We start from the raw sequence: 16,227 nt of genomic DNA on the forward strand, positions 1-16,227 counted from the left end.
GAAAAGGGTTTGTCAGCAGCGAAGGCGGGTGAAATCATGTAAATGGGCCGTGCCCAGCGCCAAGAAGGAGCGATGGTGGGGGGAAGAAGGAGAGGAAGGAGCTCGGGCCACCTTTCCCGACACCAAGCTTGCAGAGCCACGGACTCACGCGGACGAAACCCTGAATACCCGATGTGGAAGTCCTTGGCTGATCGTCGCAGCAACTTTGAATGGTGTTGACGTTGTAATTCATTCTTGTGTGAATTGGGATCTTCTCAGAGTGCTGGACGCGCCATCTACAGCAATGTGACCTAGTGAGTGAAGCCTCCCACCAGCCCTGAACAATCAAGCTTTGGACTCCTCAGCACTGCAGGCATGCGAACCATCAACCAAGACATATTCATTCCACCCCTGAAAGAGATCACACGTGATGATTCAGCTTGCTACATTCCCCTCCATAGCATTCAATGTTCAAACTGCTACAGTAACCATGTGGACAGACTGCTTGCTTGGCGCGGGCCAAACTCGGTCAACAACATCCATGCCCAGAGCTTCACCAAGCAAGCACGCCTTCATGTCCAACATGGAATCTTTCCTGCAGCCATCCCCAGCCCGCACGAGGCCTTGGGACCAGCGAGCCCGGCGCCTCGCTTGGTTCGGCCAATGATCTCGGAGCTCCTCCCGAGCTTTCCGGACCCTTAGACGGCGCCCATCTCCAGGCCTCAGGTCTGTTGTCCGAGATAAATGATAATGTCTTCGAAAAGGGATTGGGTATGAATACGCTAAATTAGCTTGGATAATTTCCGAGACTCAAACTTTGGTAGCTTGTCTCTCGTCAACCTCGGGTTATAGTTGTGTAAGTCACACCCAATACCGAAATGGTCATGAGAGGATAGTCCTCTTCATTACGTAGGACGTGACACCCATTCAGGCTTAAAATCCCCTCAACAAAGTATACAGTAAAGTCCAAAGCCGAGAGAGGCAGTAGGAAACCTGCCAGCACGAGGACCACAGCTATCAACTCCGTACCTTACCCTCTCATAACCCGGCCCACCCCACGTACCTTGGTAGAGAGATACAGCACCTGTTCTCGGATGTCTATAAACAACACGAAATAGGGATCAAAACACCACTAGGCTCTTATTGCAAACTGCCTAGTGCATCTCTCGGGTTTTGGCCATAATCTAAACATACGCCGTGAAAGATAGCCCAAGATCCATGAATGAAGCGGAGATGTTAGATGGTACATGACCCGCCACCCACAACCTCCAGTGCACAATGTATTTTCAATCTTCGCCTCTCACTCCTCTTCCGCCTCTCATTCACCAACCTTCTCTCAGCCTACCCCGATATTCTACATCGCCGCCAACAACACATCTCCTCCCCCAGAATGCCCCTTCTCCGTCCCTCGACCCGTCTCCCCGGTCTCCTCCGCCAAGCTTCAACCATGGCCCAGCCACGATTCTCTGCCGGCACCGACGCCGCGAGCGTCACGCCAGCCCTCAAGGCTCTGCTCACATCCGACGGCGGGCGCTGGACGCTTGCCAAGGATGGTGCGGCATTGGAGAGGCAATTCAAATTTAAGACTTTTGCAAAGACGTGGGTGAGTCGGCCAACCTCTCGTTACTGTTGAGTGGTTTTGTGTATGGGTTTTGCAGAAGTAGTTTTGAGGTTGTGAAAATATCAACAAACCGACTAACTCGATGCCAGGACTTCATGACAGGTGTGGCACTCCAATGTAAGATTAAAAACCACCACCCAGAGTGGTCCAATGTAAGCATCCCTCTTCCTCTCGTTCACTCGTTCACTCTCTAACAATCAACCAGGTCTACAACACCACCTTTGTCCGCTGGACAACCCACAACCCAGCCGGCCTCTCAGACAAGGATATCGACATGGCCGCCCAGTGTGACACTCTTGCCGCGCAGCTAGGCGAGCTGCCCCCGGAGCCAGTGCCCGAGGCGGAGGGGCAGAGCTGCGCGATCCGAGGACTGGCTGACCGGGCTGCTGGTGCTGCAGGGGACTGCTGTACGCCAAAGAGTAAATGATGGATGGCGTATGTACGATGAAACAACGGCGAGGTTTGTACATATAATGTAGGCAGAATAATGGGGAGATTGTCCATGACATTGACGAATTTGCAACGCCTTGCTGAGCTCTCTCATGCGACCGTATTGGATATCATGACACCTGGGTATGTGAGATATGATGACATCAAGTCAAGGCAAATTGCTCCAATTTCAACGAACGACGTCGATTATTAAGTAGATAAGTCTAGAGCCTCTCCCGGGCATAATGATTTTCTGTATATACAAGCGTAAAAAGTCGTTCTTAGTCCACATCCCCAAAACGCCATGCGAATGCTCGAATCGCAGACCACGCATGCCCGCTGGGCAAACAGTCTACATCTTCATCATGATCAACAGCCTCCACTTGCTTTTGAGTTCGTCAAGCTCCTGGCTCGGCCGGCCTCGATTCACCGCAATCGAGAGTGTGTCGTCCTCCCAGGTTTTCCTCTGTAGCCGTTTATTGGGCCTTCTTCTGGGCCTTGATGGCAGCCAGCTTCTTCTCGCGGCGGCGCTTGTGAGCCTCGGCACCGGCCTCGGTGTCCAGGCAGAAGTCCCACCAGCGGAAGCTGGAGGCGTAGTTGCCAATGAACTTCTCGTGGTGAAGATCGTGGTGCTCAGCGCCAGCCCAGAAGGGGAGGAAGTGGCGCAAGCTCCAGGGGAAGTCGTAGCCGCTGTGGGCGTCGATGGCCTGGAAGAGTCGCAGAATGATCCAGACGTACATGGTGAACAGGTGAAGCTCGCCAGTGACCTTGAGGAGGACGATGGGGCAGCCTACGACACCAATACCGAGGAGGGCGGTTTCGATGGGGGAGGCGTACTCAGCGGCGAGACCGAAGGGAGCGGAGTAGGTGTGGTGCATCTTGTGGATGGCCTTGTAAAGAGGGCCGTAGTGCAAGGCGCGGTGGAACCAGTAGTGCCAGGCATCCTCCATAATAAAGCAGATGGCGATCTGGTAGGCCATCTTCCAGACGGGAGGGAAGGGCACGTTGTAGTCCATGCCGAGGTAGGTGGCGATGGGGTGGAAGAACCAGATCTGAGGAAGCTCGGCGGTAAAGTGGCTAACGAGGACGATGGCGGCACAGTCCCATTGCTCCTTCAGGGTGGGAATCTTCTGGGACTGAATCTTGTAGCGGTTGAAGAAGGGAATGAAGTCCATGATCATGTAAGGAACGCAGCGGCCGAAGTAGACGAGCTCGTGGAGGACGAAGCTCATGATTCCGGTCGCGAGGGTGTCATTCTGCATCCAAAGGTACCAGGCCTGAGTAGATTGTCAGTCTCGTTCGTCTGGGCGCACGGCGGCGAGAGGGAATCGGATCGACATACGGCCCAGAGCTTCTCGAGGAAATTGAGCTGGACATTGTACTTTGAAACCTCTTCGAGGACAACAAAGTAGTCTTTCGTCTCGTTGAACGAATTCATGGTCGTGTTTCTGTGAGGGAAGGGGTCAGAGAATGTTTTTAGGAGGCATTGGCGCATGTGGCCAAGAGTATCAGGGGGAGACTCACAGCACATCCATGGTGAAAGGCAAACTTGAAGCACCGGATTGCGCAAGGACAAATTCAGGAAGGAGAGAGGCCCGAGAGGTCTAGGAAAAGGTCACCAGCAAACACCAGCTTAGCCAAGAGTCGTCGAGGAAGGCGGCTCGTAGAACAAGTGTCGGCGATGGGCGGTGATGGGAGAAGAAAACAGAGCGGCTGTTGGGGAGGTTTTATCATTTCCTCGATTGCCCGGACAGATCCAATCCCCGGGGGTACGTACCAGTGGTGGGCGGCGGGCCCTTGGGTTGGTTACACACAGGCCTAGAAGGGAGATTCACACGTGCTCCTCGCCCCCAACAGGGCCGTTGACAGCCCAAACAAAGTCTTCCACAAAAGCATAAGGACCCCTGGATCGTGTGGCCCGTGCATGACGGAACGGCAAACTCGATGGCAGATGGGCGAGCCAGCAAAAATGGTTCCAGAATGAGGCCACTATCTAATTGCTCTTCCGGCTTCCGGCCCCAGCCTGCATGGCTGAGCACCAGTCAAAACGGCCGAAACGTGACGGGAGACGGCGTTCCAGGGACCTTCAAGGGGGGGATTTTCAGATGTGTTTTCGGAGGCTCGTCACCGCTCCAGATTTCGTATATCCAGGATCTTGGACGGCAATTTTGAGGAATGAATTGAGGTACTCTCGGACCATTCAGAGGCCCCTGGTATCTGCTCTTTTTTTTTTCTGCCGGGGTCGAGCATGAGGGGGAACATGACGCCTCTTTATCAAGCTGTAGGTGCAATTGAAGGCGGTGAAGATCAAAATCAAGGTCAATTTAGCGGGCGCCATCACCAACTCCTAACTCCAGACAGCGTCTCTTTGAGGCGTCGCGAATTGATCCAGAACTCGCTGCGCAGCTGAAGAGCACAGCAAACCCGTCCATGCCTCGACCCCTACGTGCCCTTGTTGCTGGCCGTGCTCTGCCTTCATCATAACAGGTGATTCTTACATTTCAGCGTATCCTGGATGGAGTAGGTGGCAACACATTTTCCCATTCTCCCACAGGGATCTCCAACCCGAACCCTGGGATCTCATCCGCGCAGAGCACTGCCGGCCATCCTAAGCAAGTGATGTGTAACTCGACTGGATTTAGAGGCTCCATTCGGGACCGCGCTCTCCCGGACGTGAGAGTTGGCGAGAAAGTGGTGTGGTTTTCCTTCACCGGCGCTTGAAGGCGGCAGCGATCGAGTTAGAAAAATACCCCTGGACTACTGCGCAGATCACCCTCGCCTCCAAGTATCAGATTATCAAATCCGATCTACTGGGTCAATTGTCAGTTGGTGCCCCTCCCCCCTTGTTCTAAACCCGTCGCGCATTTCCGCGTGGCCGTCCATCAATCTTGCGCCCTCTTTTTCGTTTTCGGCTTTCTTCTCCTCTTAGACGCGCCTTCAGCATCCATTCCAAGCCTCACCCGTTCGTCTTCACTTGCATGATTTCTACCCATCCTTGACTCCCGCAAATTCCCATTCACATGCAAGGCCCTTCGCCCAATCAAGCTCCTTGCAATTGCAACTTTGTCGGCGCCAGCAGACGGCGCTTCGATCCCCCATGATCTGGAAGAGGTTCATGCCCACGGCCTGGTGCGAATCTTGACTTTCCTTTCTTGGACTAGTGCGCCTCCCGTACTCGGGGAACCTGCAAAGGCGTGCGGCTCGTTGCGCGACCGAATACGAGCCCTGTGCATTTTATGCCTGCGCTTGAGATGCCCTTTTCGAAACGGTCGCGGGACCGGGAATCTCCGTTTCTTCTTGGCCAACGTGAATGACCATCATCGCTGGGGTACAATAGTAGCTCGATGAGTTTGTTGACCGCCTTTGCAGTGTCTTCTATTGGTTCCCTGAATTTCGCGTCCTCTGCTCTATGCGCTTTAAGCTTTGTTGACAACTCCCCAATGGAACAGTGTATTAGTGTAGGGTGGCTACTACAGGATGAGTACTTGCTTGCGCTTGACAACGTAGTTAAGTGTCTTGGCACGATTAAATTAATTATTTGATCTCGTTGTGTGCCATTCTTTATGTGCCTTGAAACAAGTCATTGAGTTCCAGAAATGATATTTAAATGCTTTTGTGATAAACGTCAGTTCCTCGGGCTACTGGTTCAACCTGCAATCCACGAAGATTCACTTTTCAGTTGAAAGACGTAGCAAAACTACTTGACAGAAGGTAATAAACTGTAGTCAAATTTTATGCTTATGTTTTCCCTAACTTAATCAATGCATCCCTAATCCTCTTCTAAGTTCACACAATAATAATACAGTGTGTTAGACGTAACAAAGAGCCACAGTTATCCGCACAATAATGGCCCAATACACAGTATTGAAAAACGCCTTGACGAACAGGTGACCTAAAAGAGCCTGGAATTAACTGCGCGTTTCTTTTGCGAGGAAAACCACAAGTACAGCACTCGATAAAACTGTCAACCTTGAACATGCCTCAGGGTTCAGGCTTAGGCCACCTCCACCTTGTCAACCCTCTCGTTCACCTCAGCAGTACCCTGCTTAACCTCTTCCTCATACATCTCTGTAGCAGACTTGGTGCTGATCTCGCTAAACTTTCTCAGCGGCGCTCTGCTGGCAAAGAGCTGATCCACCTCCTCCAAGGTCCTACTCTTGAGCTCGGGGATGAAGAAGAAGGTTGCCACCACCATGATAAAGTTGATGGATCCATAGATGAAGCCGACCTTTCCACCAAGGTTTGCATATTTGGCGTTGATGAGATATGGCATGGTGAATGAGGTGACAAAGGTTGTCAGAACAGAGATGACGCTCGCAAAGAGATTCGTCTTTTCCTTGAGTCGGAGCGCGGCCGTTTCTGAGAGGACAACATATGAACTGTGAAGGGTTAGATATTTTACGCTTTCCGAATAGAGGATTTCATATGGACTTACCATGGAGCCCACGACAGACTGTAAAAGAACTGAAAGAGCATAAGTGAAGAAACCATGAGTTCCTTTTCGTGGTGGTTGATGCTTTTCGCATCGATGGATCCCACGCCTCCCAGGATCATCAGGAACACTCCCATCAGGAAACCACCGACCATGATGACCGGGCGACGTCCCGTGGTATCGATGTAGAACCAGGTGAGAATGACACCAAACATACCAATAATGTTGGAAATGACGTTAAACAGGAACGAACGATCGCCGTAACCTTGAGACTGGTAGAATATGACGCCGTACTGGGATGGGAACGCCTGGCCTGTGATCTGCTGGCCAAACATGGCCAGGACGGCAACGCCAGTCCGAACCTGATGATATTATCAGTACTTCTTACACTTCTCGACCTAGAAAATGTACTCACACGGTTGCTCTTATCGAATACCTCCCCCCAGGTGCCCTTTTCTTCATGAGCGTGGGCATAAGCCAACGCCTCAATCTCAGTTTGGATATCCTCGTCGGTGGCGGACTTTCTCAGCTTCTTCATGCTCACCACGGCCAAATCTCTCCTGTTCCTACTCAGCAGCCAGCGAGGTGACTCAGGCAAGAATGGCAAGAGGCAGAAGATGATGGCGGGCACCAAAAGTTGGAGGCCGATGGGGATACGCCACCCCGCGGCGCTCTGCATGCTCTTGGTGCCGTAGGTGACGAGTGTTGAGATGACCTGACCAAAGATGATCATGACCTGGATTGTAGAAGCAAACATTCCGCGAAGAACCTTGGGGGAGACTTCGGCCGAGTAGATTGGAATCACGACGATGGCCATGCCTGTCATACCGAATGTGATGATTCGGCCGATGGTGAACTGGGCTGCCGTGGTGGCGCTCGTCTGAAGAGCAACTCCGCTAGATGAGCGTCAGTTGAAGTACTGAGTATTGTTCAGCATGAATTACACAAAAGAGACAAGGCAGATGCCGAGAATGGCAGCTCGACGACCCCATTTCTCAGCAATCCAACCACAGGCGATGCAACCCTGAAGTGAGCGTCAGCATTCTGGCATCAAGCACATGAATTTTTTAACGAAAGCATACCGCTGCTTTGCCGAGAAAAGGTGTAGCTGTCATGACTGAAGAAAGCCATCCAGGAAGAGCACAAACGTTCTTGTCGTCGCACTCGCCAAACATGCTGGTGAAGCTATGCATGGCTTGGACACCGCCAAAGGTTCCGACATCGAAGCCAAAGTTGAAGGCGCAAAATGCCATGTATCTATTCAAGTCAGTATCTTGTGTCAGATTCTGAGAAGAGTTGGCTCACATCATGATGAAAACAAGCATCCCGTTAAAGTGCTTCAGTCGCTGAGCCGGCGACAGACTGTCGTTTGCCCCATGGTTGCCGGACTCCTTTCCTGCCATATTGACGGGATCGGCACTCAAGTCTTCTGTTGAGTCTCAATCAAGAGATATATGTGAGCCAAGGGGAATATGAGACACAAGAGACCTGATCGACCTGGGCTCTTGGATGTTCTGGTCTCGTATGTTTGAGCTTGGTATATATACAAGCCCCAGGACCCCAGAGCTAGAGCCAGAAATGGCACAAGAGCTAACTTAGATCACATCATCGTAGCAATTACCCCATGGGCAATCCGAATAACCTTGAACCGGCGCTGTAGAGAGTAAGGTTGCGGGTCGTTGAGTGCGAAGTCCGTAGATGGGATGTGGAGAGATGATGCGAAAGCCGGTGGCGGGTCTGCGAGTTCCGGCGCGAGTTCCGGTAGCTATCACGGGGCTACTGATCGAGCGCCTATTGACGCCCTGGGAGGAATCCTTGCTGGAAACTAATGGGAATACAAGGGGTGTCCCTCGTCAAGGTCCATTGCGTGCTCATTTGACACGATATCGCTCACGTTGAGACATATCATGGGACGGCTGCCCAAGCACCTCATCTCTAACCTTGAATAGCTTCATCCCGAGCCAATTGAAAGAGAAGACAATGGCGGAGAAGCGACCAAACTTTCTCATTATCGTTGCCGATGATCTGGGCTTTAGCGACTGCGGTTGCTTTGGCTCGGAGATTGAGACGCCCAACATTGATGCCTTGGCGACTGAGAGCGGTGCTCTTCGATATACCAACTATCATGTTGCTGCAGCGTGTTCCCCAACGCGATCGATGCTGATGACTGGTAAGAATTGATCTCTCGAGTATTATACTTGCTGTTGAAACTGACTGAAATACAGGAACTGACCATCACATTGCTGGACTCGGTCAACTCCAAGAAATCACTCGCGCATCCCCAGCTCACTACGGAAAGCCAGGCCATGAGGGCTACCTCAACCAACGCGTTGTGGCACTCCCAGAGCTTCTATCTGACGGTGGCTACTTTACCTGCATGTCTGGGAAATGGCATCTCGGCCTCAAGCCAGAGCACCATCCCATCCAGCGCGGATTCAAGAAGTCATTTGCCCTCCTCCCGGGGTGCGCCAACCACTACGCCTTTGAACCTCAGTACAAGGATCCTACGACGGAGCCTGGAAAGTTCTTTGAGACTGCAACTCGTGCTCTCCACGTTGAGGATGAGAGAGTCCTCGGTCGGCTGCCAGATGACTTTTACAGCAGTGATGCATATGTGGACAAGCTCATATCATATCTGGAGAACCGGACAGCAGAGGAGAAATATCAGCCATTCTTTGCTTATCTCCCCTTCAGCGCGCCGCATTGGCCTCTTCAAGCACCCAAGGAGGTATGCGACAAATACCGCGGCTTCTATGACGATGGCCCTGAAGCGCTGCGACAGAAAAGACTGGCAAGACTCAAGGAGCTTGGCATGGTTGACCCAGGCGTGAACCCTCATCCTGTGGTGATAATAGATGGAAAGCCTGAGAACTGGGATGATCTCCCTGAAGACATCCGGAAGGCTTCGAGCCGTGCAATGGAGGTCTATGCTGGCATGGTTGATCGCATGGACTGGAACATTGGCCGCGTTGTCGACTATCTTCGCAAGACCGGCGAGTACGATAACACGTTTGTCTTATTCATGAGCGACAATGGTGCCGAAGGGGCGAGCTACGAAGCCCAACCTATCGTTGGAGATAGCATCATGGCTCACGTGGAAAAGTACTACGATAACAGCCTGGAGAACATCGGCCGTGGGAACAGCTTCGTCTGGTACGGCTGTCGCTGGGCTCAAGCGGCAACAGCTCCCTCTCGGCTCTACAAGATGCACTCTACAGAGGGCGGATGTCGAGTTCCTCTTGTGGTGAGGCCACCCGTGAGCATGGGTATATCCTCTGCAGCCGGAAACGGAGTCATCACGGACGCGTTCTGCACCGTCATGGATATTGTACCGACTGTTCTCGACCTAGCGAAGTTGCAACATCCTGGGACACATTACAAAGGTAGAGAGATTGCACCTCTTCGCGGCCGTAGTTGGACGAGATTCCTCTCACTTGTCCACGACACGGAAGGAAGCTCCAAGGCGCAGGTGCACGACCAAGACTACGTGATGGGATTCGAGATTGCAGGATCAGGGGCTCTACGACGTGGCGACTGGAAGATCACATTCGTCCCAGCACCAAAGGGTCCTCAGAAGTGGGAGCTCTTCAACATACGGGAGGACCCCGGAGAAGTGGACGATCTTTCTGAGAAGTATCCTAAGCTTCTTAAGGAAATGCTCGAACTCTGGGAGGAGTACAAGAAGGACGTGGGCGTTGTGGGGTTGGCTGGAGAGTACGAGGCTGGCGTCCAGGGCGATGCAAAGACGACTTTGGTGGATGAGTTGGAAGACCCTTATGCGTGGATCAAGTACATCGGTAGGCCCGAGATCACTCCAGAGCGACTCAAAGGCGTCATTCCGTCTGTATCGTAAGCATTTTGGCAGTTATCAGGGTATATAGATTTGCAATTGCTAGTTTCTGCGGGCATACTAAGATTTCTAGTTAAAGCGATACTTCAGCTGTCAGCCAGAAGATGGATCTTCGCCTCCAAAGTCGGTCCAGATGGACAGATCAGGCAGTTCAGACATGTTCCATGTCAGATAGTCCGACATTTCGCCCGCTGTCCGGATATAGTCCTCCATAGAAGGGTGAACCATGTGTAGATCCGTCATCTCCATCTGACTTGTATCCATCTCCTGTGCCATGACCTCCATTGCTTGGTTGTGAGGAGCAATAGGTCCTGGGTTGGGAGCAGCGACGAGATGCTGATCAGGGCTGGCATTGTCGACAGAGTTGATGGGCGGCCTCTCCTCGTTTGCACGTCGTGCAGGTTGCGAAGCCGAGATTGCAGACGAAGAAACCGTTCTCGGACTGGCGCTCTGACGAGCCTTTATCTCTGTCTGCGCTCGACGGAACGGGGCGAAGCTGACCAAGTGGTGAACCTCTGCTGTGCCAGTTACTTCAGGTGACATGCGATGTGGTCTGGAAGAATGGTTAGTCTGGGAGTTTGGTAGTTGTGTAATTGCACATACGTTTGAGAGTCTCGCCATTCCTCTGCAATGTCACGGAACCCAAAGAGAATACACAGAGGCAACAATGTCCGTACCTGACGAGAGTTTGAGTATCTAGGTTTCTTCAAAGACAACGCAGACTCACATATGTACTCTGACCATCCTGATTCGCATGTACAAGGTCAAATAGTTGAAGTGTCGTTCTCAAGTTCTGCCTCGTCTTCTCGGTAGACTGGTCGTCGTTTGCTACCGTCGCTGAATGAATGATCTGCACTTTGCTGGATTCGAGAGCTGCATCTGCACAAAAGTTGTCATCGAATGCGACACGGCCGTGTGTGAGTCCTTGTCGGACTATATCAGAGACTGCGGCGGCGTGGAAGCGACACCGCTCCTGACACTGAGAGCGAAACTCGGGTGGTGCGTGCTGAAATGCCGCAGCCAGAGGAAAGCTGAATCCAGCTAGGGATATCCTCGTGAGGTCGAATATGGCAGCATTATACATTAGATGGAGGTAGAAGAGGGCTCCGATCGTGTGTTGGTCCTTGTGTATGTAAGTGTTGAGCTCAGTGATCTGGAGTCTATCTGGAAGACTCTCGTAGAAAGTGTCAAGCTCCCTGATGAGAAGCATGAACAGTGAAGACGAGTCCCATATGTTTATGTCAGTGGGCGGCAAGGTTCGTATGGTTCTGCCAACTGTTAGTGACATGAGAAGGGTGCGGAGGAACACAATGAGTTACCGAAGGACGTTGCCTCGTAATCGAACCAACACTGTGACTAGTGGTAGGAGGTCGAGGTCCTTTACGAATTTTGACATGTTTTCCTGCTCTATACCGGATAGAAACCTCTTGTGTGATGGTGTCTGAAGTAAAAAGTCCTTGTCCGAGCACGGTAATGGCACTTGAGGGATGTCTTCCCGCCAAGAAGAGTTCTTGTCCACCCCCGATGACAGAAGAACATCAATTGTGTAGCACGCCCATACTATCCTGTGGTTGATCTCTTGTTCAAGACTTCCAGACAGTTGAGATGTCGCTTGAAGGTGTTGCGGGGGGCTGTCGAGGCCGAGTAGACGCATGGCGCGGAACACGCAGCCGCAGAGCATGAAGACCAGTGAGTGTTGATCATTCCTCAGTCCATACTCACAGAGAAGAATCATGGTCTGTTCAGGTAAGCTTATTGCTGTCGATTGCTGACTTTCAACGTACCATTATTTGATGAATGGTCGGGAGGTGAATTTCGTCAAACACCATCTTGCGTGCCTTTTCTGCCCACACATCGCCTGGAATAGGCCCGGCTTCATGGTTTGGCTCTGATGAGGCATGTAAAGAATCGAGATAAATACATCTAGAGGCATTAGAACTGCCCAACGTGGAAGAAGGTGAAGCATACCTTGCACTCAAAGCGCACATGGCGTACAGCAGAGATTCGCTGCAGTCCTGAATGACGCTGGCTCGAGCCATTGAGTGCATGAACGACGGCTTGTGAATGAACGCTAGGCATCTCAGGTGATGGAAACGATCGAAATAAGTATTGATGAGGCGGGAGAGTAAGACAGGATCTTCTGGGATGAGTTCCGAGTACAGTCTACTTGGTCATTCTTGACTGTTCAAGTTGTCGAGATGGAGAAACTCACCCAGCATTTACCCCTGACATCTCATCAGGACCTTTGTGGGAGGTGAGATCTGAGGGACTGGCACTCGAGTCTTTTTCGGCGCCAAGTCCTCGATAGACACAACTGAGACCTCTCATTCTACATCGTTGACAAGTTGGTCTCGTTCTGGTGCAGCGACTCTTGGATGTACGACACTCGTTGCACGACCCTATCCGGCGCTTGTCAACTCCAGCCGCCTTGAAGATGTCGTCTGTCGACTTGAGCATCTCAGACCTAGACATGGAGCCGTGATCTGGCTCATAGCCAGGGCATATAACTCCTAATCGGTTGCATCTCCGGCAGCTGGGGACTGACTTGTCGCATCGCACCTGGTGTTGTTTGTCAGTTGTCAGCTGTGAGTAGGGGAGAAGTCGTCGACATCACCAACCTTTCGTGACCGGCAGACCAAGCACCCTGCGACTTTCTCCCGTGTTAGTCAATAGGCCCTGTAGTGCACATTCACTGAGACTTACCAGGTCTGGTTTCTGAGGCTTCGGTGGACGCACTGCGTTCCGAGGCCGGCATTGGTTGATCCATTGATCCAAGGTTGGCAGATAATGGACTCTTGCATCAATTTCTCTGTTCATCCCCGATATCCCTAGTTACTCCTATCCGTCTGTCATCCCTCTAGCCACAGTATCCGCCTTTCTCAGCCGTGACCCCGCAATCACAGCATCCACGCTCCCAAGTCGACAAGGGCCACCAGATGACAGCGTCAACCAGGAAGATAACCGAGCAATCAGTCACGAGGCCATAAACATACCGCCTAGCTTTGACCCAACCGAGTGGAAAGTTACAACGTCAAGTTCTAGCCCAAGCCTCTTCCCCGCGATCCTCTCGCCTCTCCACACGCCATCGCACCATCGCGTGCGAAGTCCGCGGGCCGAAAGCCGAAGCTAGCGTGCGAGTTCCGGTGCGAAGGCCGGTGGTATTAAATCCTTCACCCCGGCGACTCAGCTTCAACATATTGGATGCGAATGGCGTTTTCTAGCCATGGTGCTTTCTAAAGGTTCTGGTATTATTGAGGGGAAGCTGAAATGAGTTGTTACCAGGGATAGCAGGCAGGTTGGTGAACTAGACGGCTAGGATCAGCGGTACCTCTACTGTGTTGAACATGTATAAGAAGGACCAGGATCCGGAAGAAATAGACAAACCCAATCAACCCTATCTTCATTACGGAGTATCCGGAATGGCTTCAGTCCTTGGTTCAGTCCTTGCTGTGGCCCTGTGCTGCACCCCAGCAGCCCAGGCCTTCTCAGAACCCATGAAGATCACATCCCCTGAAAAGCTCCCAATTGGTGCTTCATGGGTTGTTCCTCACGATTTTGCGTCCTTCTCCTTTCCAGCTCACTTTTTTGTCGACTACACAGGTAAAGAACTACCTCAAGGTTCCCCTGAATCTTTCAAATGCTCACATGTTTCATCTCTGCCTAGGAAACTCAACCCATCCCAACCTGTTTTCTCGCGACATCTTTGACTTGCTCTACTCAAAGACGGGTTCCCATCCCTTTATCCGTATAGGCGGCACATCAACGTAAGAAATCCAGAACCACAAGGCAAGAATTTAGCTCATAATTATCAGGGACCGTGTCTGGTATAATGCTAGCCAAGAAATTGGCGCGTACAATTGGTGGAATACGACCGAATCTTTTACCACGCAGTATGGAATTCCAGACATGGTTTATATCGGTCCTGGCTTCTTTGATGGATTTCACAACTTCCCCGGCACGCGATGGTCATGGCAACTCAACATGGGCAACACGTTCGGTAAGAAAGGTGGTCTTGAGAATGCTCTCGAAGTTGCCAAGATTGTCGTGGACAATGTCAAAGACAAGCTTGAAAGCTTCGAGATTGGCAACGAGCCAGATCTCATGGTTCGCTTTGGGCACCGGAGTGAAGGCTATTCGCTCAAGGAATATGTGAATGAGTGGAATCAGTATGCTACAAAGGCTTCGAAACACATTCTCAAGCACAATAAGTATGGTCTCGCAAAGAAGCGTTTCTTCCAGGGCCTACTTGTTGCCGGTACAAAGGAACCGGAATGGAGCATGTGAGTCTTTCACCGTCGTTGGATTTTAAGTTGAACTCAGCCAAACTGACTGTGTCTGACTTAAATAGAGAGGAGGCCCTCCAGGATGGTTTGGACCAAAACGGCTTTCTCAAGTCAGCCTCTTACCACCAGTATGCCGCTCGTAATGAGCCCTGGGTTCGGCTGCAAAACTCATACATGAACCACACGGCCAATGCCGCCAACGTCACGCAGTACAAGAATGCTATCGAGACCTGCCATAAACATGACCCAAAGTTGCCATTTGTTCTTGGCGAGACCAACAGCAACTCGTACAACCTCAATATGTCTCAGATTGAGGGTGTGTTTGGATCAGCCCTCTGGTTGATTGACCACCTCCTTATGGGCATGGCAACAGTGAGTTACCCTCAGGATCGTACAGGTCCTAGACTAACCTGCTGGAGAATATTACCAGGTATAATCTCATCCAGGGAACCACCTTTGGCTACAGTGGCTGGGTTCCTGTTCCTCAAGATGGGCGTGAGCCTCATGTCCGCGCTCCGCTCTACGGTCAGATCTTTGCTGCTGATGTCCTCGGCCACCACTCCAAGGTCCAGGTCTACCCGATTCCCCAGCTACCTTGGAACGTGTCTGCATATGGTATCTACGAGTCTCATAACCTGGCAAAGTACGTGGTGATCAACTTTGACGAGTGGAACTCCACCACACGTTATGAGCGACCCGTCCAGCAGTTCAACCTGCAAGTCCCCTTGTGGGCTGACAAGGTGGAAGTGCAGAGGTTGACTGGTAATGGGGCGAGCGCGGATGAAAGCATTCAATGGGCGGGCCAGAGCTGGAATTATACTGATGGAAGGTTGGTTGAGAAGGGTTCCAAGCACTGGGAGTTATATGGGGCCAAGAACGGTCTTGTGGAGCTGGATTTGAAGAGCTCTGAGGCAGTTCTGGTTACGCTGAAGCCGGCAGGTTGCAAGTAAGGCTATTAATACAGATTGGGCCAGGTGTTTGCTCAAGATATCGAAACTCTTTAAGTGGTTGTCTGAACAAACAGTTACTGAAACGGTGGGTGATAATAACGTGCAATGGAGAAGTGATACTAGGTCCGAATACGAATACGGACCATAGCTGTAACCCACAACTTTCTTTCCGAAGACGTCACTACCCGTGGGTAGGGACCTGGCTTGCAACAAACAGGGCAACCACCAGCTACTGTCGTCATTCGTCATCGCGAAATATCTGAATGTTTACATCCATGGGGAACCAATTCCCGAGTCCAATCGGATTTCCATCTCTTCCATTTCCATCCCATCACGCCTTCCGGCTTCAAGAGATCCGAATCTGACCATTCCATTCTGCAATGATTGCCCAATAGCGACTTCCTTGTTTGTTTGTTTCTCCACATGCCGCATTCGTGTTTGTCCAGCTCGCACGCACAAGCTCATCTTAATCTCGCTCGCACAATCTCTCTCTACCCACACACACCGCACACACGCAATATCCCGGCCGGACAACCCTGTCCCTACGCCTCCCGCTCTTGTCCCGAGCTTCACTCCGTGACTCGGTGACCGGATCGTCTCCGTTTCTGCCGCTGCCGCCCGGCATTATCGGCCGTGCTCTCCACTAGCGGCTCCGGCCCCAGCTCCGTCTCGGCATCTTTAGC

The 16,227-nt window shown here is 51.7% G+C and overlaps 6 protein-coding genes across 6 annotated transcripts; 3 read left to right on the forward strand and 3 right to left on the reverse strand.

Moving 5' to 3' along the window:
- Window positions 1–1,426: 1,426 nt before the first annotated feature.
- LRP88_13575 (4a-hydroxytetrahydrobiopterin dehydratase) lies at window positions 1,427–2,027 on the forward strand (the record flags this gene model as incomplete). Its single annotated transcript, XM_083249935.1, has 3 exons — window positions 1,427–1,582; window positions 1,703–1,717; window positions 1,806–2,027. 3 exons carry the CDS (start codon window positions 1,427–1,429, stop codon window positions 2,025–2,027), a joined length of 393 nt encoding a protein of 130 aa, XP_083094269.1.
- Window positions 2,028–2,505: 478 nt separating this feature from the next.
- Window positions 2,506–3,564, reverse strand: LRP88_13576 (methylsterol monooxygenase; the record flags this gene model as incomplete). The annotated part of the gene is made up of 3 exons (XM_083249936.1): window positions 2,506–3,306; window positions 3,372–3,477; window positions 3,554–3,564. 3 exons carry the CDS (start codon window positions 3,562–3,564, stop codon window positions 2,506–2,508), a joined length of 918 nt encoding a protein of 305 aa, XP_083094270.1.
- Window positions 3,565–6,023: 2,459 nt separating this feature from the next.
- Window positions 6,024–7,864, reverse strand: LRP88_13577 (general substrate transporter; the record flags this gene model as incomplete). The annotated part of the gene is made up of 6 exons (XM_083249937.1): window positions 6,024–6,408; window positions 6,465–6,823; window positions 6,877–7,357; window positions 7,406–7,485; window positions 7,544–7,718; window positions 7,767–7,864. The coding sequence occupies 6 exons, from the start codon at window positions 7,862–7,864 to the stop codon at window positions 6,024–6,026; spliced, it is 1,578 nt and encodes a 525-aa protein (XP_083094271.1).
- Window positions 7,865–8,441: 577 nt separating this feature from the next.
- Window positions 8,442–10,314, forward strand: LRP88_13578 (arylsulfatase; the record flags this gene model as incomplete). The annotated part of the gene is made up of 2 exons (XM_083249938.1): window positions 8,442–8,631; window positions 8,687–10,314. The coding sequence occupies 2 exons, from the start codon at window positions 8,442–8,444 to the stop codon at window positions 10,312–10,314; spliced, it is 1,818 nt and encodes a 605-aa protein (XP_083094272.1).
- A 90-nt stretch (window positions 10,315–10,404) lies between these two features.
- Window positions 10,405–11,707, reverse strand: LRP88_13579 (fungal specific transcription factor domain-containing protein; the record flags this gene model as incomplete). The annotated part of the gene is made up of 4 exons (XM_083249939.1): window positions 10,405–10,864; window positions 10,915–10,988; window positions 11,039–11,579; window positions 11,631–11,707. 4 exons carry the CDS (start codon window positions 11,705–11,707, stop codon window positions 10,405–10,407), a joined length of 1,152 nt encoding a protein of 383 aa, XP_083094273.1.
- A 2,023-nt stretch (window positions 11,708–13,730) lies between these two features.
- LRP88_13580 (glycosyl hydrolase family 79 C-terminal domain-containing protein) lies at window positions 13,731–15,544 on the forward strand (the record flags this gene model as incomplete). Its single annotated transcript, XM_083249940.1, has 5 exons — window positions 13,731–13,911; window positions 13,976–14,075; window positions 14,124–14,591; window positions 14,660–14,966; window positions 15,014–15,544. 5 exons carry the CDS (start codon window positions 13,731–13,733, stop codon window positions 15,542–15,544), a joined length of 1,587 nt encoding a protein of 528 aa, XP_083094274.1.
- Window positions 15,545–16,227: the final 683 nt, after the last annotated feature.

The sequence above is a fragment of the Fusarium phalaenopsidis genome (assembly GCF_050370095.1).
Source record: "Fusarium phalaenopsidis strain FUZ10S chromosome Unknown contig_32332, whole genome shotgun sequence".
NCBI classification, from domain to species: domain Eukaryota; kingdom Fungi; phylum Ascomycota; class Sordariomycetes; order Hypocreales; family Nectriaceae; genus Fusarium; species Fusarium phalaenopsidis.